The sequence below is a fragment of the Acipenser ruthenus genome, chromosome 22, assembly GCF_902713425.1.
Source record: "Acipenser ruthenus chromosome 22, fAciRut3.2 maternal haplotype, whole genome shotgun sequence".
Classification (NCBI taxonomy): Eukaryota; Metazoa; Chordata; class Actinopteri; order Acipenseriformes; family Acipenseridae; genus Acipenser; species Acipenser ruthenus.
Genome location: NC_081210.1, coordinates 30,196,810 through 30,220,404, shown reverse-complemented (window position 1 = coordinate 30,220,404; position 23,595 = coordinate 30,196,810). Strand labels below are relative to the sequence as shown.

General features: G+C 42.2%; 3 protein-coding genes across 5 annotated transcripts; all 3 read left to right on the top strand.

Moving 5' to 3' along the window:
• The first annotated feature begins 456 nt into the window (after nucleotides 1-456).
• Nucleotides 457-8,153, top strand: LOC117413480 (vesicular integral-membrane protein VIP36-like). 2 transcript variants are annotated; one of them, XM_058996495.1, is made up of 8 exons: nucleotides 457-760; nucleotides 1,666-1,784; nucleotides 2,194-2,311; nucleotides 3,553-3,635; nucleotides 4,647-4,808; nucleotides 5,311-5,425; nucleotides 5,630-5,749; nucleotides 6,065-8,153. In XM_058996495.1, exons 1-8 carry the CDS (start codon nucleotides 562-564, stop codon nucleotides 6,223-6,225), a joined length of 1,077 nt encoding a protein of 358 aa, XP_058852478.1. In that variant the 5' UTR covers nucleotides 457-561; the 3' UTR covers nucleotides 6,226-8,153. The 2 variants fall into 2 exon arrangements, with proteins under 2 accessions (XP_058852478.1, XP_058852479.1); XM_058996496.1 differs by lacking the exon at nucleotides 3,553-3,635 and adding an exon at nucleotides 3,686-3,765 and having other exon boundaries at nucleotides 458-760.
• Nucleotides 8,154-8,617: 464 nt separating this feature from the next.
• On the top strand, nucleotides 8,618-12,887 carry LOC117431242 (transmembrane emp24 domain-containing protein 9-like). Its single transcript, XM_058996497.1, has 5 exons — nucleotides 8,618-8,830; nucleotides 9,728-9,828; nucleotides 10,097-10,222; nucleotides 10,316-10,462; nucleotides 11,285-12,887. The coding sequence occupies exons 1-5, from the start codon at nucleotides 8,680-8,682 to the stop codon at nucleotides 11,432-11,434; spliced, it is 675 nt and encodes a 224-aa protein (XP_058852480.1). The 5' UTR covers nucleotides 8,618-8,679; the 3' UTR covers nucleotides 11,435-12,887.
• An 895-nt stretch (nucleotides 12,888-13,782) lies between these two features.
• On the top strand, nucleotides 13,783-19,709 carry LOC117431368 (beta-1,4-galactosyltransferase 7-like). 2 transcript variants are annotated; one of them, XR_004548675.3, is made up of 7 exons: nucleotides 13,783-14,456; nucleotides 15,891-16,241; nucleotides 16,684-16,909; nucleotides 17,380-17,463; nucleotides 17,885-17,989; nucleotides 18,658-18,883; nucleotides 19,237-19,707. XR_004548675.3 is itself a non-coding variant. In XM_034052226.3 (6 exons), exons 1-6 carry the CDS (start codon nucleotides 14,404-14,406, stop codon nucleotides 18,811-18,813), a joined length of 975 nt encoding a protein of 324 aa, XP_033908117.3. In that variant the 5' UTR covers nucleotides 13,783-14,403; the 3' UTR covers nucleotides 18,814-19,709. The 2 variants fall into 2 exon arrangements, 1 of the variants encoding a protein (XP_033908117.3); XM_034052226.3 differs by having other exon boundaries at nucleotides 18,658-19,709.
• Nucleotides 19,710-23,595: the final 3,886 nt, after the last annotated feature.

Sequence of the window (23,595 nt, the reverse complement as noted above, 5' to 3'; positions counted from 1 at the left end):
TTTATTGTACTCGTGAAACACGTTGCAACAAGTGCATCACTCACCATACCGGTCTACTGTGAGACGAGGATAAGAAACGCTACAGTAAATCCACTCTCTGACACGTGACAGCAGGGCTTTACCGAGGTGACGTCAAGAACACTTATGTGCTCGTTTTTGATTGGTCAACTCCGACTACTACCAGTTCCAATCAACATAACATTCCGTGCTACAACACATACTGCAAGGTCTACATATACCATTGAGATCTGCCTACGAAGATCACAGTTATATCTTATTCGAAAATAATTATATATATATATATATATATATATATATATATATATATATATATATATATATATATATATATATATATATATATATATGTGTGTGTGTGTGTGTGTGTGTTCATATTATTTAATAGAGTTATAGAAGCTATGTCCTTGTGTTCTGACTCTAAACATATAAAAGTACAGCACTAGCATCGCTGTAATCCGTCTCCAGGAAGCGCCGTGTGTGTTTTGAACCGTTACTGGTGCAACACCAGGAAGCAGGAAGACGAGTCCATACCAGGGAAAGATGGCGTTTGAAAAGAGCAGCATTGCAGTTATGTCGGGGCTCCGGGGTGTCCGGTCTTGGAAGACTGAGACATTCTGCCGATTTTTCAGCCTGTTTTTGCTTTTGGGGTGCCTCCCAGTCTTTCTGGTCCAGGCCGATATAACAGACGGCAACACCGAACACTTGAAGCGGGAGCACTCGCTCATCAAACCATACCAGGGTGAATGACTTTATTTATAACGCTGTTGTTGTTCTTGTACTGTCGGTAGCGCATGCAGTTACGTTTGTAGTGTTTCTGTCGTGTCATTCTCGATGTCTATCTTCGCAGTTACACTGAACATATTAATTTCCTACACTATGTGCACTATGCGTCACACACAGGTCCGTGATGCAGCGTGCTTCGCTAGTTTGGGGCACCCATGCAGTGTCTTGTTGCAATTACTGCCTATCTGAAGAGTTAAACCCCTCCGGGTAGGCAGTTGTGGAACGGTTCCTGTTGATCTTCGTTATTGTGTTTTATTTTCACACCTTAGGTACTGTTTTGTGAAGTTAAACTATGCGCTCTAACGGGAGTTGATACGGTTGGCTCAGATTTCATCAGTATTTTTTAATTCAGTAAAATCATACATAGTTTGCAGCGTAAATACGCCCAACCCGTTAAGAGAGAAATTCAAGGTCGTTAAGTGTTTTATGTCTTCGGTTTTTGTATGATTATCAGTTCTAATTCCAAGACTGTGTAAACATACATGTCTGAAAATATTCTTTTAAGTCTGTCTTCCAAGACCAGCTCCACGTATTGCAACTCGCATCTGATCAAGCCTTTTCAAACACCTGGTGCATTTTTCAAAGCACAGAATACAGTATTTCATAGAGGCGTCAATTTAATAACTTAAAGTTGTAAGTAAAGCAGATAATGCAAACATTTCCCTGTCTACTTGGCAAACAGGAACTGCTTTGTTTGCTTAAGAAGATGTCACTTTCTATCCCTTGCAGCCCCCCCTTGTGGCTTTCACTGGGAGTGTTTTCACCCGTGTACTGGCTGTTTGAGCAGGTGCTGTGCTTGACTGGGTCAGTAACGCTAGTAACACTGAAACAAAACCCTTGCGTTCTGTCTGCGTCCTGTAGGTGTGGGGACAAGTTCAACTCCTCTGTGGGATTTCGGAGGCAGCACACTGTTGACCAGCCAGTACGTCCGACTGACCCCTGATGAGAGAAGTAAACAGGGGTCCATTTGGAACAGAGTGGTGAGTGTTTCACAGCCAGAGAGAGAGAGTGTGGTTTGGTATAATCTGTGTTCAGCTGGAGTTTTATAATGCCATGTGGTTCTCTGCCTGTCATCTGTTGTATTATTTCAAAACTCATCTGAACTTCTTAGAGGCCAGGCTGATGTATTGTTTATAGATGCAGGTTATACTTTAAAATAAATAAAGGAATTGCTATCCAGTGCTGCATGTTCTCTCATTTCAAGCTGCTGCTAATACAGAAGGGAGGCAGATTGACATTTTCAGTCCTGCAGTAAGCTGATGTGTTTGAAAGCAGAGGCTGTGACCTCCACGTGCTGGAGGCAGCATCTGCAGCAGCGCACTTTATTCCAGTGAGTTCAGAGTTTAACCATTCGCCTCTAGAGTTTGAACTGTGATTCTCTCTCTGCAGCCGTGTTTCCTGAAGGACTGGGAGTTGCACGTCCAGTTCAAAATCCATGGGTCAGGAAGGAAGAATCTGCATGGAGATGGAATTGGCATCTGGTACACAAAAGAGAAGCTACAACCTGGTATACAGTTTATATTCTCAGATGAGCTGGCGTGTGTGTATTTATCAGAATAAGAAACTTCACTGGCATGTAAAAATCAGGCAGGAAAATGCTGCAGGACAGTGAAGTGCTCAGAGTCATTGCACAGTACACTTGTGTGCTTTATGTGAAGCTGAGTGTTCAGAGTCCTTGCACAGTACACTTGTGTGCTTTATTATGTGAAGCTGAGTGTTCAGAGTCCTTGCACAGTACACTTGTGTGCTTTATGTGAAGCTGAGTGTTCAGAGTCATTGCACAGTACACTTGTGTGCTATATGTGAAGCTGAGTGTTCAGAGTCCTTGCACAGTACACTTGTGTGCTTTATGTGAAGCTGAGTGTTCAGAGTCATTGCACAGTACACTTGTGTGCTTTATTATGTGAAGCTGAGTGTTCAGAGTCCTTGCACAGTACACTTGTGTGCTTTATTATGTGAAGCTGAGTGTTCAGAGTCCTTGCACAGTACACTTGTGTGCTTTATGTGAAGCTGAGTGTTCAGAGTCCTTGCACAGTACACTTGTGTGCTTTATGTGAAGCTGAGTGCTCAGAGTCCTTGCACAGTACACTTGTGTGCTTTATTATGTGAAGCTGAGTGCTCAGAGTCCTTGCACAGTACACTTGTGTGCTTTATGTGAAGCTGAGTGCTCAGAGTCCTTGCACAGTACACTTGTGTGCTTTATGTGAAGCTGAGTGCTCAGAGTCCTTGCACAGTACACTTGTGTGCTTTATTATGTGAAGCTGAGTGCTCAGAGTCCTTGCACAGTACACTTGTGTGCTTTATGTGAAGCTGAGTGCTCAGAGTCCTTGCACAGTACACTTGTGTGCTTTATGTGAAGCTGAGTGTTCAGAGTCCTTGCACAGTACACTTGTGTGCTTTATGTGAAGCTGAGTGCTCAGAGTCCTTGCACAGTACACTTGTGTGCTTTGTTATGGTCAATTGGTAACTTGCTGGATTACATTTTTTTTCTACTCTTCTGCAAATATATAGATAAGAACTGAAAGTACGGTCAGACCTTTAATATGGGATGGCCTGCCTGTATAGTGACCATGCTGGTGAATCCTATCAGTGGTTAATTAGCAGGTTTGACTGTAAGCAACATGGCTAATATAAATACTGTACAGCAGCTTGATTCATTTTGGTTTGCTACTTCTACTGCCCCCCGGCCCCCTCTTAACCCGCAGTAGCTCTTGACTTCTCTCAAACCTTGTTTCTGCCTTCACGCAGGGTCTGTCTTTGGAAGTCAGGATCATTTCGTTGGACTGGGCATTTTTGTGGATACTTTCCGCAATGAACTCCAAGGAATGGATGTAAGTGCGTCTGAGGCCTTCATTTAATGATGCAAGTTCTCTCTCCGCAGGGCCTGTGTTTGGAAGCAAAGATAACTTTCTTGGGCTGGCCATTTTTATAGACACGTACCCCAATGATGAGTCTTCTGAAGTGAGTGACTGGTCAAGGTTTTTTTTAAGGGTTTAATTTAAAGCACATTGGATTCAGAGCACCAGACACAAATGGATGGGGATGGAAAGAGGATTCAGGGCTCATGTATTACGGTTAGACCATAATACATTTTTCAGTGATCAGTTCTTCACATGTGCAGTTCTGTGACAGTTCCCCAGTCACAGCATAGAGTTGTCATTTCCGAAGCACCCCTCTGACTGGATGGAAGGTGTCCCTGCTGCTGCTGGTCTGTGCTTTGCTAGAGTTGCACATGTCAGGTTTTGTTTTATAGAAATGCAAGTACTGCATGAGGCCCAGTACACATGAATCTGTGTATTGTGACCTGAATCCATTGAGAACAGCTCCGCACTGTGGTTGCTAAACTAACCCCACACTCGCACCCTTTTAGTTCTGCATGTTGCATGTTTAGTACTCACCACAAGCTGAGAACGCTCATAGGACACGATGCCCTGCACTGCATTCTGCAGAAGCCATTCAAGTCACTAAACACTTGCTTACTGCTGCTTTTTTATTTATAAAAAGCTGTTTTTGGTTGATGTTATGAAATGTATGGATTCGTGAACTATGGGAATCAATACATTTGGCATCTACTTAAAAAAAATGAAATAAAGTATTATAACTTTTGTATAGATGACGGTGATTTTCAGAACAGCAACACGTCCACCTGAAGGGGACAGTTAGTTAGCATCAAAGACGTGGAGACGTGTTCTTGTTTTGGAAGAGGGATTTTTTTTCCACGGGTAAAACAATGGGTTCATTGCTAAGTTCCAGGGATAAAAGGATGGCTATAGGCTTGGTGCCTCGTATTGATTGAATTGTGGTCTTGTTTTTTTTTTTAAACCCCATTTCCTCCCCTACAGCGTTCATTCCCTTATATATCTGCCATGATAAATAATGGATCCCTGGTTTATGACCACGGGAAGGACGGGCGCCCGACTGAGCTGGGGGGGTGTTCGGCAGAGGTCCGTAACAAGGACCACGATACCTACCTGGCTGTTCGCTACTCCAAGGGCAGGCTGACGGTAAGAACCAGAGGCACCTACCCAGCTTCTATACACTGCACTCCACCCTGAAAACTGAACTGACCAGAGCAGGGAGGGAAATACCACTATTGCACAGCGATGTCTTATTTCCCTCCCTGTTAAGGGACTGTACGTTTGTGCCGACTGCTTAGTTCGGGTAGCTGTAAATAAAAAACAGAAAGTGTTTGTTTTTGTGCAAAGTCAAGTTAAAACAAAAAAGATACGATGAAAAGGTTACTAACCAAAGCGTTTCTCCACCTGATTTAGGTTCTTATAGTTTTACCTTGTTAATCTGTGCACAGCCAGGCTTCAGATAGATAGATCTATCTCTATCTGTCCGTGGGTGTACAGCATTGTATCAAGGCTTTAGGGTATATTTCCGGGTGTAGCCTGTGATGCTGAATCTTGAATTGGACTCCTCTGAAATGTCAGACTATTGCCAGATCAGTCTGATTAATGGTTTTGTTAAGGAAGTAAGTCGATTTTCTGTTCATCTGCTCAGGTTATGATTGATGTTGAAGACCGCAACGAATGGAAGGAATGTTTTGATGTCTCAGGAGTTCGACTCCCCACTGGATACTTATTTGGGTCCTCTGCGGCTACAGGTGACCTTGCAGGTGAGTCAGCATACCTGGGTCTGTCCATGACCCTGTCGTCCCCCTGAAACACAGCTCCTGCATTGCAGAGAGCAAAGCGCTTTCCAGTGCTCTGAAAACACTTTACAGCAAAGTGTAAAACCTCTCGCTAGTGTTTCTTCCCCAAGTCAAGCGCAAAGAATAAAGGACTGCAAATCTGACGTGTTGTGTGTGTTTGATTTCTAGATAACCATGACATCCTCTCAATGAAGGTGTACCAGCTGATGGTGGAGCACACCCCTGAGGAGGACAGCATGGACTGGACCAAAATAGAGCCCAGCGTCAGCCTGCTCAAATCACCCAAAGGTAAGATGTGGACCAGGGGTGTCCCATCCCGGTCCTGGAGGGCCATTCCACTCCAGGTTTAACAGGACAAATGAGGTCATGAAGTACCTCAGGGTCTGGAACAGCTTTGGAACAAAGCCCAGGAGTGGAGCGGTTAACTCTGGCCGTAGTCCACTATATACACGGTTGACTCTGGACGTAGTCCACTATATACACTTTATCTCTGGAGTGAAAGTTACATTTACCAGCCAGGCTACTTGGTGTAGAGTGAAATGGTGAAGAAAGATAAACCCCTCCACCTCCGGCTCCCCTTTCATTATGCTGCTTGTGTTTCAGACAACATCGACGACCCGACTGGTAATTTCCGAAGCGCCCCTCTGACTGGGTGGAAGGTGTTCCTGCTGCTGCTCTGCGCTTTGCTTGGCATCATCGTCTGTGCGGTCGTGGGCGCCGTAGTCTTCCAGAAGCGCCAGGAGAGAAACAAGCGTTTTTATTGAACAGGAAAACAATCCGTGCGATTTTGTTTAACATAAGATTGTTTTCTAATGTTCATATGGTAGGACATGCTGTCTTAAACAGCAGCCTCGTGACAGCATAAAGAAAGAATCTGCGAGAATCTGGGTCTGAACAAGCGTAATATTTTCTGTTTGTTTGGTTTTTTTTTGTATTTACAAAGAGAATGTCTTTGCTAAACAAAATGTGTCTGTTCAATGAAGTGTCATTAGGTAGTACTGGTTCTCTTCTCTTATTTTTGATTTACTATGACAAGTAGTAAAACACATATTCCCTCCTGCTTTCTCCCCCCTTTGCTAAACAGTAAGCCTGTGGTGTGTCCTGTACAGTGAACTGAAATGCACAGCCTCTGTTCATTTCAGCGAGCTAGCAGTTTTATTTCTTCATACCAATGATGTTTTGACTTTAGTTTGAAGTTTATTTTGTTGTTTGTAATTTCCTTATTGTGCACTCTGTCTATCTTTTTGCTTACAGGTGTGTGACCACTTTCAAAACTCATTTTTTAAGCATTCTCAGTGCGCATTGTTTTTAAATTTTCCAAACTGGTTCCAAGAGTTGAAACAGATTCCATGTGTTTGTGTGTGTGATGGTCATATTCTTGTTCACGTTGCCTTTTGCAACCCAAGCTTCAAAGCCCGTATTCTTGACCGTTTCAAATAGTCATTTGTCTTCCAATGTGAAATCAAACAAGTTTTCTGAGAGACATAAATCTGCCTTGCCGTTCAGAAAGAAACGCACAGTGAGGCAGTTGTAATAGTTTTCGTCTGAACAGCAAAATAAAATTAGAAAAACAAGTTCAAGGTAAGCAATGTTTTTTTTGTTTTAGTTTTTTTGTGTGTACTGAAGCTAAATGAAAATACAGAATCTTCGGATGGATAGTTTACTATGATTTATACAGCAGTTGGTTACTCTGAATTGTCTGTAGAGAAATCAGAGGTGTTGAGCTTTTAATGTTTCAGTGTACTTTAATATCATCCTTTTGTCGGCTTAGTTCCTAGTAAAGGTTCAGAAAGAGAACATGGGTATCTGATGGTGGAGGGGTATTGGTTCTCTGCGTGGGATTATCCTCAAAAAGAAATTATTGGAAATCCTTACAGAAGAGGAGATCTATGCATTTCTGTAGAAAAAAAAAGAATAAATCAGGGCTCAGAATGAACAGTGTGTCTCTCTTAAGTATTTTAATGCAGTCAAGTTGTGCCAAAAGGCGGTTTTCATTGTATTGTGGAAACTAGAAAAGTGCATGTTGTTGGGTATCATTTAGCCAGTGTTTGACAGCATATTCCAGCGTAGAAAAGCTGCAAACCATCTGCTATCCCCGATTAGCACTAATCTTGGATTCCTTACCTGAAATAACATTAGGTTGTCCAAGACTAGTGCTAGTCAGTGTCTGTGAAACCAGCCTTTTATCACCTTATCCCTCTCAACCTGAAAGGCTATTATTGCACCAGAGGCTGCTTTATCCCCCCACTTCACCATACAAACTGAACTAAATACATTCCCAGGAAATTAAACTGGCACTAGTGAATGCACTAATAATGATAATAATAATAATAATAATAATAATAATAATAATAGTCATACATTTAAAGGAGGCATTGTAAAATGGATTGGACAGTCACACGTGGGGCTGATTGCCACAGCGAGCATTGCATGCAATGGTTTGTGATTCTTGGTGATTTACTTGCATGTCTTTAATGTGTGCATACTCTGCAGGGTTATTACAACCTTGCATGTCTGTTCGTGTTAGCTAAAGTTGATCTGGACAGCAGAGGCAGCCATTGCTGCCAATTCTTCATTCTGAGCCCTGCAGAGAAGGAATAAAGGGTGGAAAGTGTGTGTTCATGCTAACTTTAATGCAGCGGGACGGGGACTTTGTGTGTGGTCCTGGAGTAATTAAAGGCGATTCTAGTGATGTCCTTTTGTCCTTGTCTTCATTTATTAATAAAACACAGCAGTAAAATGGGTGCAGTGCACACAGAGACACAAACAACACTAAGCATGCACCTGGAAATACATTGTAAATCCTCTGGCCAGTATTGCAGAATATTGGTTCCTTTTTTAAAAGCACTTCAACTCAATCATCATATCATTCATTACAAAAATAATAATTTAAACAAATCTATTTTGCAAATAAAATGCAATCCACAGGACAGACAGTATTTGTAAATTATATTTGCAAATGCTACACATCTGATTGTATCGTTTGTAATCCTGATCATGAATCATCGGGAGCCTATCTGACACGTTTACTTCTGCTCTCCCATTCGACAGCGTGTGCGGGATGGGCTTCGGTGTGTTAAAACTACACCTCCCACAATCCAGCGCTACTAGTTCCGCCGCTGCTGATTGGGCAGTGCGGTGCGAGCGGTTACGTGGCACTGTTTTTCTTGCGCAGACTCCTCGGCAGTGCCTGTTTCTTTTAATTCCCGGTTGTAAAAATGGAGGCGGTTAGGACGATGAAGCTGTGCGGGCTGTCTGTTTTGTTGCTGAACGTTTTCTTTAGTTTAACGTCTGCCCTGTATTTTCACATCGGGGAGACGGAGAAGAAATGTTTTATCGAGGAGATACCGGACGAGACCATGGTTATAGGTAACATAACGTTTTCAGCTTAAAACATTGAAATACCGAAGCACGTCCAGCACGCAATCCTGGACCGGTATGCAGATTAACCTCTAAAACTACGAGGGTTTTTTTTTAAGCATGTAGAAATCCTGTAAAAGTAATCAAAACAAATAACTTTGGTGGCAGGACAGTTCAACTAATTCACCGTTTGTTCTGTCAGCTTCCCGGAATCGATTGCTCGACTATCTGGAATTGAAATGGTTTAGAGAGTCGACTGATTTGCAGATCGACTACCTATTTCTGTGTTTTATTGTAAAGCCATATCTGATGTTTACTTTTCCCTTTTCAAAAGTGATTACTGTAGTGCTGCTTTTGTGGAACAGGGAGTTATTTCCGGTGTGTCACCGTTTGTAAGTGACATAGGCGGAAACACTATAGGGGACATGCTGATGTGACAATATAGTTTTAAAAGACAAACGGCCAGTCGTTCACCATCTGCTTATTCGTTAATATATTACCTGGAGAATAGTCACAATATATACCCTACTGTTAGCTTCACCATATTGCCAAATATACTATTCTTTACAGTACTGAGAAAATATCTGTCAATACTAACGTATGCTACCAAGTCGCTACAACAAGATCATGAATGCGTGTCCACCGAAAACAAATGACACGTTTGATCTAAGGCAGCATCGCTGGGAAAGAGAGGCTTGAAACGTTTAAAAGGCAATGCAAAAACATTGTTTATTTTTTTCTTCTGCAGTCCAGGCACAGTGCAGATCAGTCATTTTAAATGCAGTCTTGCGTAGTTTAGAACTGCTGTGTAGATCAAGACAGCAGGTTATTTATTTGATTGATTTGTGTTGCAGTTAACAGCAGGGTGCATTGTAAATGTCATGTCATTGTGTGTTTGTTTTGTAGGAAACTACCGAACGCAGCTCTATGACAAGCAGAGGGAAGAGTACATGCCTGCCACTCCCGGGCTCGGGATGTTTGTGGAAGTGAAAGACCCAGATGACAAGGTACTGCTGTCCCTTCATTGGAAATACCAACACCAGAAAGCAGCCAGGCTAGTCTAATTCCAGTACAGCTTATCCTGTGTGTAGATCTCATCCCACACATTTGCTTACATGGCATGGCTCCAATTGGCCAATGGCTAGGGGGAACTGCACCATTTCCTTATATATATATATATATCTATATCTATATATATATATATATATATATATATATATATATATATATATATATATATATATATAATGTGTTTTTTCCCTTCCTTTGCTACAGGTGATCATGTCCAGACAGTATGGCTCAGAAGGACGATTCACATTCACCTCCCATACGCCTGGAGAGCATCAGATCTGCCTGCACTCCAACTCCTCCAAGTTCGCCCTCTTTGCCGGAGGCATGCTGGTAGGAATGGCTGGGGGTTATTCTAGTTCTGGATGGGGTTTGTTGCTGCTGCCCTGCTGGTGTTAAAGCTCTGTTGGGTTTGTTTCATTCCAGAGAGTCCACCTCGATATCCAGGTTGGGGAACATGCCACCAACTACGCAGAGATCGCAGCAAAGGATAAACTGACTGAGCTGCAGCTGCGAGTGCGTCAGCTAATGGAGCAGGTGGACCAGATCCAGAAAGAGCAGGACTACCAGAGGGTGAGAGCAAGAGAGAGAGTGCTGCACTCCTTATTGGGTGTGATGATACGTATCGCGATATGCAGGTCGCATTCCACTAAGTATTGCGATGCTGCAGGTATGATGCATAAGATCAAAGGATCATTTAACGATGGGCTGTTTTGTTAAAGGAAACACATTAAATGATGGGAGGGTATGTATTCATTATTATTATTATTATTATTATTATTATTATTATTATTATTTATTTCTTAGCAGACGCTCTTATCCAGGGCGACTTACAATTGTTACAAGATATCACATTATTTTTTACATACAGTTACCCATTTATACAGTTGGGTTTTTACTGGAGCAATCTAGGTAAAGTACCTTGCTCAAGGGTACAGCAGCAGTGTCCCCTACCAGGGATTGAACCCACAACCCTCCGGTCAAGAGTCCAGAGCCCTAACCACTACTCCACATGCCAGCTATAAAATAAATTCCTCATTCATGAATCATTTGGTGAACTGCAATGAGCTCTGTTGTGTTTTTATTCTTGTGTCCCGATACATACTTCTATTACGATATGATGTATCATGTAAAGAGAGTATCCCCATCCATCAGTGTGCTTGTGTGACTCCAGTCATCTAATCATGGTGACTGCATGGCAGTGAAAAGGGCTCAACCCGGTTTTGCAGGAGAGAACTGGCTCTCGGGAGCAGTGTTTGAGCACAAGAGCCTGAAACGACTTCACGCCATGACAGAGCCACGTGCCTGCTGTTCCCTTTGAACAGACAGCGACGTGATTGTTTCGTGAGGGTGCGCAGTGCTGAGGAGTAAAGCGGTGCTTCTGTTTCCTTGCAGTACCGTGAGGAGCGCTTCCGGCAGACCAGCGAGAGCACCAACCAGCGGGTCCTGTGGTGGTCCATCGTGCAGACCCTGATCCTCGTCGTCATCGGATTCTGGCAGATGAAGCACCTCAAGAGCTTCTTCGAAGCCAAGAAGCTCGTCTAGAGCTCCCTCCCTCTGATTTATATACAATGCAGTATGACAACAGCAAAACAGACTCCTTGTCTGTGTGCCCCTTGAAAAACATTGAAGTACAGAGTGGGGAGATAACGTTTGAAATGCAAGGAATTTGTTGGTTTAAATTTCTTTTACTGTTGTAATTTTAAAGAAAAAACAAAAACAGTTTGTAGTCTTGAGTGATGCACTGTCTTGGCAAGATCTCCTTTAATAAGTTTAAGTTTATATGAAGAGTTTTGCAGTTAAGTGTCCTGAACAACAACTCATGAAAGTAATTACAAATCATAGTATTGTACTTAACAAATTCTTTGCCGTTTTTGAAAGGTTATCTGCTTATAATTTAAGAGATTTTTTGGATTTAACAAAAAAAAAAAAAAAACACAACTTGAAACAAAGTTTCGTGCAGTACCAGCTTTCAATGGAAAGGGTCGGTTTATAATTTTATTTTTATATTTTCTGGGAGGGGTGGCGGGAGGGACTGACTTATTTAAGCCCCAAACCAATCTGTTTTAGAGCCCAAAACTCTATCTAAAAACCAACCCGTTCCATCAGTTTAATGTGTTTGAGGTGAAACTTCCCCATGAGTGGCCTCTCTTGTTGCATCGGCGTGCTGCTCGTAACACAAAGGACCGTATGACTTCACAGTTTCTGGGAGATCCCTTCAGTAATGTTGCTGGCACATGCATGTACACACCACGTGTGCCTGCTTTTGGAATTCTCTTTCAATTCTAAGTTGCTGTACAGTCTGTTAAGCTGGGCTGTGACCCTGCTGGAATAAAAACTAAGGATTTTAGTGGAAGCCTCTGTTTTGGTTTGTCTCGCCTCCCCTCCCCTGTAAGTATTTTTTTTTTTTTCTGTGTGTGTGTCACTCAAGTCTGGTCGTAGATGTTGCAAAGGAAATGCAACCTGCTTTTCTGGAGGCCTGTAACAGTTTTCTGCATCGTGTATGTTTGCATTTTAATAACTGACTAGCTTTTCCTAATTGAGTTCACTGGGTTCCACAGGGAGTCCCGTTAAATGCGCTGTGGTTGCCTGCTTCTGTGTGTGTAACCACCTCGTGTAGTCTCTATAAGGTATCGGAATAACAAAAAGGATTGCACTGTTATTGGGGCAGGACACTGTATAGAAAGCTCACCACTGCTTCCTCCCCTGTTTGAAATTAAAATGACACTGGAATATTGCTGTGGTCCAGCTGTTGAATGTGGCAGGTATAATGCTTCATGTTCTGGCAGCAGCATGCACAGAGAGAAGGGGATCCCCTGCCAGCACAGCTGCTGACTTCAATGCCTGTTGTTTTTGAGCCCTCTGTCAGCACACAGCAAAGGGTGAAAATGTTGGGGATGTGAGATTTTTCTATTGAACCTTTTTTAGGGTTTCTGTTACTGAGAATTCTTCATGCCACATTACAGTTTTACAAATAAACATGCGTCTCTCTGTTGTCTTTCTTCGTTTGGTGTGGTTTAATGTTGAAATGTGCAAAGTCTGGGTCTCTACTAAGGATTACATGTTTACTCATTGTCTTGTATATCATTTAGTAATGCTTTCTGTTCATTAACTGACCTGCAAAAGTGTCTCTGATAATGTGGCTCTGTGTTTTACACACGTATACATGTAGATGGATATAGTTTATAGGAATATTGGCAGTAATATTAAGTGTAGAGAGGCCCAATATGCATCACATCTAAAATAGATGCAAAATATAAAAAAAATGACCTAAAATATGCAAACTGTCATGAGAGGATCTATTTAGGATTCAATATAAATGGAAAGTAAGAACCTGGCAGTAGTGACGTTAATTTCTGCATTGATATGCCACGGCGGTTCCATGGAAAGTGAAACAACGCGTTTCGTTCTTCGGATGAGAGGTAGATCCGAGGTGCTAATGTAAGTGACTCTGCAGCAGCAGTGGTGATGCGTGGTTCACACCCTATAGTCTCTAAATCGCGTTGGACAAAAGCGTCTGCTAAATGACTAATTATTATTATTAATAATTTTCTTTTTTCCTTCACTTGTTGACTGTAAGTGCATTATCCCATGTATACTGTGCCATATACTGGACTGTAATATCTCCATTGATATTCGTGTGTGTGTGTGTAATATACAACACGTTGTATATGTCCCATACAGAGCGGAATGCAGTGGACATACCCCACGGTATGGCTGTATTGTGTTCATGTCAGATCCGATGCCCTTATTGTCACTGGTTTACATTGTAACAAGTCGTTCTCTCTTGTTATTGTATGTAGCTTTAGTAACCTCACCGCCGATTGCAATGAAACAATGTATCGGCATTGCAGTGCAATTCTAATTACGGTCCGGGTAGCTAGTCGGAACCTGTATTCAGTGTACTAGGTTTCCGGGTAGGGCCGCTGTACAAATTGAACTGGCTTGAAAACAGCCAGCGTGTAAAATTGCTGATTTTAACGACTCAGAGTGAATATAAACGATAATTAAAGTATTTTAATGTTTTTTATAACCCAAGAAATTAGATATTTTTAAAAAATTAAAATCTCCTAGTGATATGTTTCTATATTGCTATTGGGGAAGCATCTGATTCGTGTGGACTCTCGGATTGGGATCGTTAATCTGCAATACCGTATGTGTAGTTGTTCAAAGGTGATCGCTAGGAAAATAAAGAAACGCTGGCGAGCAACTAAGATTTATTAGAAAGAAAGCGATATACATGAAAGTAAAGACCGGCTGGGAAATGTTACACGTTTATGGATAACGGGGCTGAGAAAAATACAAGCGGGACACAAAAAACAACTAACAGTAAAATAAAAAGGGAGCTAATCCGAGTAAAGAGAAGATGGACAGAGCAATCGAAGGAACGGAAACGCGATGAGCGTCTTCACAGGATGTGTAGAGAATACAGAATAACAGTCGGGATCTAGTGGCATCATTATTAACCAGATTTGAAAAGACACACTCCTCAAGGGAATCACACAGCCTTGAAGATGATGCACTCGTCTAGAAGAAAACCTGTGCTTTATTTCAAGGAGGAGAACCGGTAAGGCAAATGCATTCATTTTCAACTGAACTTCCTCGTACGGATTACTCAATTTAAATAAAAGTAGGGGGCGCTTCGTTGAAAAAGAATTGTAGACGCGATATAAGAGAAACCATACAGAAACATGATTGTGTTGTGTGTGGAGTGATACGGAATTGTTCTTCGATTTTAGTTTCTGAAACGTGTCACGTCCTCTACGTACCGTGCAACACGCTAATTCAACGCCGTGCCTGTGTGTTTTGTGGATAACAGATTCCCAGACTCATAGAACAGTTCTTCACAAGAGCAGCGTTTGTAAGTAAGCATAGAACTGGCCGCCTCACAGCCACAGAACTAATTTAGAAGCAGCTGACATTCTGGAATTGTGTTTTTAATGGCATGGTGTGTGCTGCTACAAATTGAGATACGGAAACTAAAACGTAATATTTCAGTTAATGTTATTACTCATGTGACATGTTTCCGGTGGGATTGATTCCAGCTGCTATTGCATTTACAGGGACTTGTCTTTGCAGAATATCCAGTCCACACAGACAGTACAAATAGCAGTGTTCATTGTATGTGCAAGAAGAGATGTATGAAAACCCAGCAAAGCCAAAGACTGTTTTGAATATGTGGAATATTTCAACAGATAACCTGAAACTGATAAGAGATAAAACAGGGTACTGCAGGCAAGCAAGCTCTGTTTGAATGCAGATAGGCAAATCATGAAGGTATGCAACTGAGGGGAGTGCCAGCCCTAAAACACAGATACACAGATTTAACAGGGCTTATAAACTACACCAGCATTGAAGAAAATAAGAGAATATGCAGACTAAAGCTACACCTTTAATTAAATGCAGGTCTGCATAAGACAGTAGCACCTGATTGATTTGCACTGCAACATGCATCATAAATTCATCACATTCGTCTATAGAAGTCTTGTAAGATTGTAAGTGTTTAATTGTGTTTTGGTGGTACTAGACTGTTTTTTTTTGGGGGGGGGGGGGGGGGGGGGTCTGAATTGTCTTGCCCTGACTGAGTGAAAAGGATCGTCTTTACCATTGAGAAACCCTAATCCGTAATAGTCCATAGCACAGTAACAGTCTGCTTCATCGGTGTGCTTGTGCTGCATGCTCCTAGTAAAGACTGATCTGATATGCATGCGATTGTGTCAGCTTTATTCAGATCTCTTGGTCTGTGAGCTGGGCATTCGAAATCAGTAATGTTTAGCATACTCTCACTGCTGCATGACTTTCAAGTGCTGTAGCCAAGTTTCAAGAGGGGCTCTATATAGGCTAATGGCAAGCCATGGGGTTATTGGTCTGCCCTAATGCCCCCCACCCCCACCCCAGCCAGTCCCCCGAGGAGCTACACCTAACAGTGGAATCTGAACTTTTACAAATGTACCAGTGTCTTTCACCAAGCATCTCTTTTGCCTTTGTTGTTGATTATCAGGTCCCGTGTGTTTTTCGGCGTCCTGTCCAGAAAGTGCTCCATCTTCAAGCTCTTCTGTGTCTGCGTGGTGATCGGCTTTGCCTCTCTGCTGTGGCTCCAGCTCAGCTGCTCGGGCGAGGTGCCCAGGAGGGGTGTCGAGGACGGCACCCTGCCCCGTCAGCCCTGCCCCCCAGAGAGACAGGCCAGCGCAACAGACGACCCTTCCTGGGGTCCTCACAAACTGGCCCTCCTCATCCCTTTCAGAGAGCGCTTTGAGGAGCTCATGGTCTTTGTGCCCTACATGCACTCCTTCTTAAACAAGCTGAAAGTACGACACAAGATCTTTGTGATCAACCAGGTAGATCATTACAGGTGAGGCATCCTGCTGGGTTTAGGCTGTCTGCTGAACACATTGCTTTCAGATCCCACTGACTCTGTGCACCTCATCCTGCAAAGTGACTGGGCCGGAGTGAATTCCCACAGTCCGTGTTCCAACTCGTACTGTCAGAGTCCCAATAACAGGCATGCAAGTAAGACTCCCATTGCATAGCAGTGTGATCCATTCCATGTTTTACTCTTTACTTAGTCATACACACCTGGGCTTGTTACCTAGAAACTGTGGCTGCGTCTCAAATTGCAGTTCAATAGAAATCTAATTCCCGTCCCTGTTGTAGAAATTGCATTGAAATGGTTCTGGGAAGCGAAGAGATTTCAAATTGCTTTCCACTCTATCTCATTACTGTGTAATGTTGCATGATGGGTTTTCCAATATGAAGTTCTCAGCGTTGCTTTATTTATTTATTTTTTGGTTCAGGTTCAATCGAGCTTCCCTGATAAACGCTGGATTTCTGGAGAGTGGGAACGACACGGATTACATTGCCATGCACGATGTGGACTTGCTGCCACTCAATGAGGATCTGGACTATGGGTTTCCAGATCAGGGCCCGTTCCACATCGCGTCCCCAGAGCTGCACCCCCTCTACCACTACAAGACATACGTGGGGGGGATTCTGCTCCTCACCAAGCAGCATTACCAAATGGTAAGGCACGGCCAGGCCAAGCGCATCGGAAGAGAAGCGAAAACAGCTCCAAATGCTGCTTCTTACACCCCTGGAGGTTTCAGCACAAACTGAAGAAGAGATTGTCTTTTCTCATGAAGAAAGACATGCAGTCAGATACATCTCATCTTGTAAAATGAGTATTGTTCTTTTGTGTTATAAATGTCTAATTCATGAATTGCACCACAGTATATAAAAATGCAGCGATGCAAATAAGACCCCTATTGCAGAGCAGTTGCAGTTTCACCCATTCCACGTTTTTATTACGAGCTTCATTAGCCTCAGTGTATAGGTAACGAGCTCAGGTGTGTGTTACTAAACTCGCTAGTAAAACCAGGAATGGATCACACTGCTATGCAATGGGAGTCTTATTGCCATCCCTGAAATGCAGTCGTGCATGAGTAAGTGTGTGTTTGTGCTGCGTGATTGGATCTGTTGTGCTTCTCTTGCAGTGCAATGGGATGTCGAACCGCTTCTGGGGCTGGGGCAGAGAGGACGACGAGTTCTACAGAAGATTAAAAGCAGCAGGGTTGCAGGTGACCCCGGGGGCTTACTGTAATCTGCAAGCCTTCATTCTGCTCAGAAACTTCTTCAGAATACCGGCTATATCTCTAGTAAAAGACATAGTTACAAAACATCTGAATGTAGTTCAGTGTTTACTATTGAGTGTTCATGTTTAGGATCAAGAAACTACAGTGCATGCAACAGAACTGCCCTGCCCTTAGTTTTCCTGTTTAAACTGATTAAGCTGGTTTGTGCTGCCACAGCACTGTGGAGCCCCCTCCCCGTGCAGCAGATCTTCTTCCTTTGTGCAGAAAGGCAGTTTTAGGTTTCAGGTGTGGTCGTTGTAGTGAATCCACAGGGAGAATGGGGTGGTAGGATCGCTGCACGGTATCTTAAACCCAGCGTCTGTCTGCTCACTAATCCTAATGCTCTGTGTTTGTGTTCTCAATGTAGCTCTTCAGGCCTACAGGAATAACGACCGGGTACAAGACATTCAGACACCTACACGACCCGGCGTGGAGGAAGAGGGACCAGAAGAGAGTGGCCTCACAGAAACAGGTACAAATCCCTCTCCACCCAGCTGCTTTCTACAGCACTGTGCACTCACACTGCACGCTCTCACTGCTGAGCTTGTGCATTCTGATTGATGCATGCAGCGGACATGAAGGCTGCTGGTGAGAGCCAGCACAGTAACTGAGAAACATGCAGCAGACATGAAGGATACTGGTGAACACCAGCACAGTAACTGAGAAACATGCAGCAGACATGAAGGATACTGGTGAACACCAGCACAGTAACTGAGAGTCTTGGCCACCAGCTTACATCACTGTGGCTCCATCTTGCTTTTATTTAAAGTCATACAGTTCATACATATCTAGGCATTAGATCAATGACAAAACCACATGCTTTCAGACAATAAGCAGGTAACTGTATGAAGACATTTACTTACTAACCGTGATCGTCACCCTGATAGTAGGTTCTTTGTGTTGTACATCTGTGCCAATAAATCTTTGAAACAAATGAACCAGTAGTCTTTACCCACCGAGAATCGGGTAAAATGATTCTTTTATGGTAGTGCGTGCATGGATTTCACAAACGCTGTAGTTTAGAGATGGACTGGAGCTGACTGCCGCTTCAGTAAGATCTCCTATACTACGAACGCTTTGCTGGGCAGTGTGTGTTTTGTGTCTCTCTAAACATTAACATGTAATCCTTTTCCCCGCCAGGAGCAGTTCAAAGTGGACAGAGAAGGGGGGCTGTCCAAGCTGCGATACAGTGTGGACTCTAAAAGGGAGCTCACAATCAGCGGGGCTCCATGCACACTGATCAATATCCTGCTGGACTGTGACCTCAATGAGACCCCGTGGTGCCTGCTGAGCTGATCAGAGGTGCAGAGCTCAGGAGACCCTCCTAATGCTGAGCACATGAGGAATCTCTTCTCTGTTAATACAGGTCTGTGGAGAGTCGATCCTGCTGGAGTAGGAAGCTGGAATATATACAGCCTGCTGAGAGCAGTGCAGTATCTGAACTGATACAATGAATTTATCCTCATCATTATTATTATTATTATTATTATTATTATTATTATTATTATTATTATTGAACCTGGCAGTAGACGCTGGGTTATGAAATACTGCATCATGAGCTTTTGACTTTGCCCTCATGTTTTCCAAGGCAATGCTCAATGTGAACCTATTTGTATTTTATTAGATTTTATTGGGAGATCAAATCTAGATTAATTAGCTGTTCTAGGGCATGGTGGTCTGCTTTGGATGTTTTGTTAGCGAGTGTCTCTTTGTTCACAGCAGCAGGGAATGACTACTCTGAAAGCCAGTCTGCACTCTCACGAGTAATGGGATCATCAATTGACTTTCGTTAGGCTACAGACTGGTTGGAGTTCTGCCTGTATTTGCACAATATTTATGTAAAGCTACACTGCAAAAACGCGAAGGTGCATAAACCAGTTTCAGCTGCAAACCCTCATGCACAGAATCTTCTTCATAATCCAGCTGCAAACCCTCATGCACAGAATCTTCTTCATAGTGCTGCTGCAAACCCTCATGCACAGAATCTTCATAGTGCTGCTGCAAACCCTCATGCACAGAATCTTCTTTATAGTGCTGCTGCAAACCCTCATGCACAGAATCTTTTTCATAATCCAGCTGCAAACCCTTGTGCACAGAATCGTCTTCATAGTTCTGTTTTTTTTTTTCCAGACCATGGCAGATGGAGCTTGCATGCTTAAACATATTCACATACATATATATATATATATATATATATATATATATATATATATATATATATATATTTTTTTTTTAAAGACAATCGCTTGTATTGAATTATGGTACCTGCGTGCATATATAAACGTATGTAGACTCCTCTCTTGTGCAATATAAAGTGAGTTAAAATACTACCATTGTAGATCTGTAACAAGACTGCAGTGTTTCCCCGTGAATCGTCCCAGAGCATTTCATTGTATCATGTTCTAAAAATAGATATTTCACGATTTACTTATTAAAGCAGAAGAATGTATCATTTTTTTTCTACAGTTATTTACAGAAATCATGAAATCTGTGCTCACTGTGGGGAAACACCAATACAGCCAGATTCATTTTTTTTTTTTTTTTTTTTTTTCTTTACCTGGAAATTCATCATTGCGAGTTACAGGCTGGGATAAACTCAAACTGGGAAGAAGCCAAAGAACTGTGCTGGAACTCTACAAGCAGCCCCCTCTAGGAGACACAGTGAGCAGAAGCTACAGCTCTGTGTCCTGTGGATGCACTCATTTTAAAATGTTACCCTTCTGCGAAATGGAGACGGTGTGGATGGAAGTCTGCAGCACAGTGTTAAAGTCTGGTGTGCAAGCTTTTGTCCTGCAACAGCGACAGCATTTGTGTGCAAGATTTTTTATTGAGTCGAGTGCGTTTTAACTAGTAAAACAATTTTGTTACAAAAGCACGAGTTGCTTAGTGAGTTTTTCAGCAGGGTCACTTTGCTGATAGAAACAGCTGACCTCTCCACGTATCTGTATGTATTATGGTGAGAGCTGGTATGCTGTATTCAGTGTTATGACAGGTAGGGTACCGCTCATGGGTCATCTACCTCAAGACACAACAGGTGATGAAGAATCATGACAGGAGAAATCAACAGGGAAAAACTAACACAACAACGATACACAAGATGTTCAATTGTAACAGTGTGCTGGCATGAGAGAATGCTCAGACACTGTTTTAATCCAAGGGTCTTTATGTGAAAGTTTTTAAAGTCATTTTTGTTACTGTGTTGTTGTTGTTTTTTTAAGTGTAATGGGCTTTGATGAAACTAAGGGAATTATCTGATTGCTCGTTTGCTGTCTTTGAGGGTAAAGCAGGTGATCGCTGCATTGTATATGTAAGGAAATACTGTAGCATGGAATGCAAACGAAAAAACAGAAGCTTTGGATTGTATCCATTTTCTTTTAAAGTGTGCCTTTTGGTTTTCAAGAAAGAACGGGGCTTGTTTTAATATTTATATTATTAGAGTATTAGAGAAACTTAGACAAGTGTTTCAACAGAGGATGCATTGGGGGAGACTGTTTTACTCTTTAAAAGTGACACTGATTTATACATTGTGCAGAATGGAAATGAATAGTTGTGTCCTCATATAAGAGGATGTGTGTTGCCTGGTCTTCCATAACTGTTTCAATGGCTTGTGAAGCCATGCAGATGGTCTTTATTGAAAGCAGGCTCCTTTTAATAAGAAATACTGCATATTAATAAACATGAGGAATCCTGGATTGTTAGTCATTCAGGTCACAAGATGATAACATGCTGGAGGTGGAGAAATGTATTTATTTACATTATCAGAATAAAACAAATACAAAGTTCATGTCGGTGTCTATAATTGTAGTTTTCTTCTTTTTTCTCATCATTGTCAACATTTATATTTAAATATTTGTATGTGAACTTAAAAAAAAAAAAAAACCGAGAACTCAGTACCATGGAAGTGCAGCAGAGGGCACGCTTGTGCAAGTGTTTTTAGACTAGAGTCCAGAAATCTGCTGTGCATGTTTATACAGGTCACGGGCATTGGTATCAGTACTGACTGTGTACTGTACAGCCTTTTCAATCGTGAGTGTCCCGCTGCGCGTTAGCAGTAGCCAGCTCGATATAAAGGAACATGTGCTGACCTGTTTGTATTGTGTTTCGATTTGTAAAAAGGGGCCTTTGTTCGCTTTGATGAATTTGACTTTCTGTGATAAATAAAGACCTATTACTAACAAACGAATTCAAATTGTTGTGTAATGTTTTGCTGTGCACATTATAAGGGTTGCATTTCCGCGCAGGTGCAGAAAGGGAGTGTGTGTGTGTGTGTGTGTGTGTGTGTGTGTTTAATTTGGTGCTAACCAGCTCTTTTCCGAAGCTGAAATGTATTTATGGGTAGCAGGCATGATTCGAGGCTGTGGGTGGCGGTGTATTTTTGAGATGCCTGCATATTGCTTATAGCGTGACGTAATTCGATAAGAAATACAACTATGATATCGCTGGATTGATTTAATGATGCATGTGGCAATAGCTTTGCGCGCTGCAGTGTCCTTGAATAGCGGGTGCTTTAGTGTAGTTTGCTGTTCTGGAAAGGTATTAGTACCCTACTGCATTTCTAATGCCCTTGTGAACAGGCAGAGGGGAGAACCTTTAGATGTTCTCTTTCATCTTAACGAGCCATTGTTACAGCATTAGCACAAATTCATTATTCATTGAGCATTAGCACAAATTCAGGCCTCCATTTTTTTAGCCACCTGCGCAATCAGGCAAATTAAGGAACTGCGAAAATCGATTTATACCTCGTTAACCTTGGGTGAATAGGGTTATAAATGATATAGACAAAGGCAGTCCTAATAAGACATGTTCGTCTTGACGCGCGTGCATCCACTCCTTAAACACAAACATACACAAAACCAGGATTTGACTTTGTGTTAATCTTATCGTGTATCCCATACAGATGTGCAAAGAAAAGAAACGAGCCACGTTCCTCTTTCCAGTGTATGTATTACATTTGAGAATGCAGCGATATTATTATTACTGGTAGCAGTACTAGCAGAGTCACATTTCTATAACGAGGCACAGTTTCATTGTGCTCAATATTAACAGCAGAGGGCAGCAATGACAATACCTGGACTCAGGTAGGCTCTTGCTCGGCGATTTAAATGGTTTTGAAGTAACAGTAAACATCTGGAGTCGCAGCTAGCAATGTAATAATTATTATTATTTATTATTATTTATTATTATTTATTTCTTAGCAGATGCCCTTATCCAGGCCGACTTACAATCGTAAGCAAATACATTAAGTGTTACAATACAAGTAATACAATAAGAGCAAGAAATACAATAACTTTTGTTCAAGCAATAATACAATAACTTTTTTTCAAGCAATAATGATACGCTTATCATGTCCCATGTTGTGTTGCATCAATATACACTGTTTTTAGTACACATTCAAAATGTACCCATTTAGCTTATGTTCCCAATATATAGATGGTGGCATTCAAACCACAGCTGTACCTCAGAGTCACTATAATGGTTTAGTGTATTGTGATACTGGGTCGAATTCCCTTAATCGGTTATTGGCCTCGTACCCAAAGTGCAATACATATTTAACGGGACATTTATTCTTAGTAGAGGGAAACTAAAAAGAATATCTCTTTGCGCGTATATAACTACAGCTGTGTGTGTGTGTGTGTATAAATATATATTTGCAATCATTTATTATTTTAGCCTGTGAAACCAGACATATATTTGACTTGATTAATCGAACTGAAATGTAATCATTCAGTACTGAGCAAGCGGTCGCAGTTTGCAGTACACCCTAAATATCTTTCTGGACAATACTGCGTGCGCCTGTGGACTGGACTGCAGGGCATATTGTAAAGACTGGCAGTCACTTCCTTTCCTTAGCAATCCTCGGAGACCCACGGGGAGCGGGCATTGTTACCGCCCACAGCGGCCTGTCTACAGCACCTCCCTTCACTGTGTAGGCAGCGGGAAGCCTTGACAAAGCCTCGGTGCTGTGGAGCGCCTCCCTGCCCCTCTCAATTCACTCTTAAACAATCAGTGAAGCGCGTTTGAAGCTGGGGCGAGTGGAGTTATTCAGTATTGGACACCTGTCGAATTATTCCAGCTAAA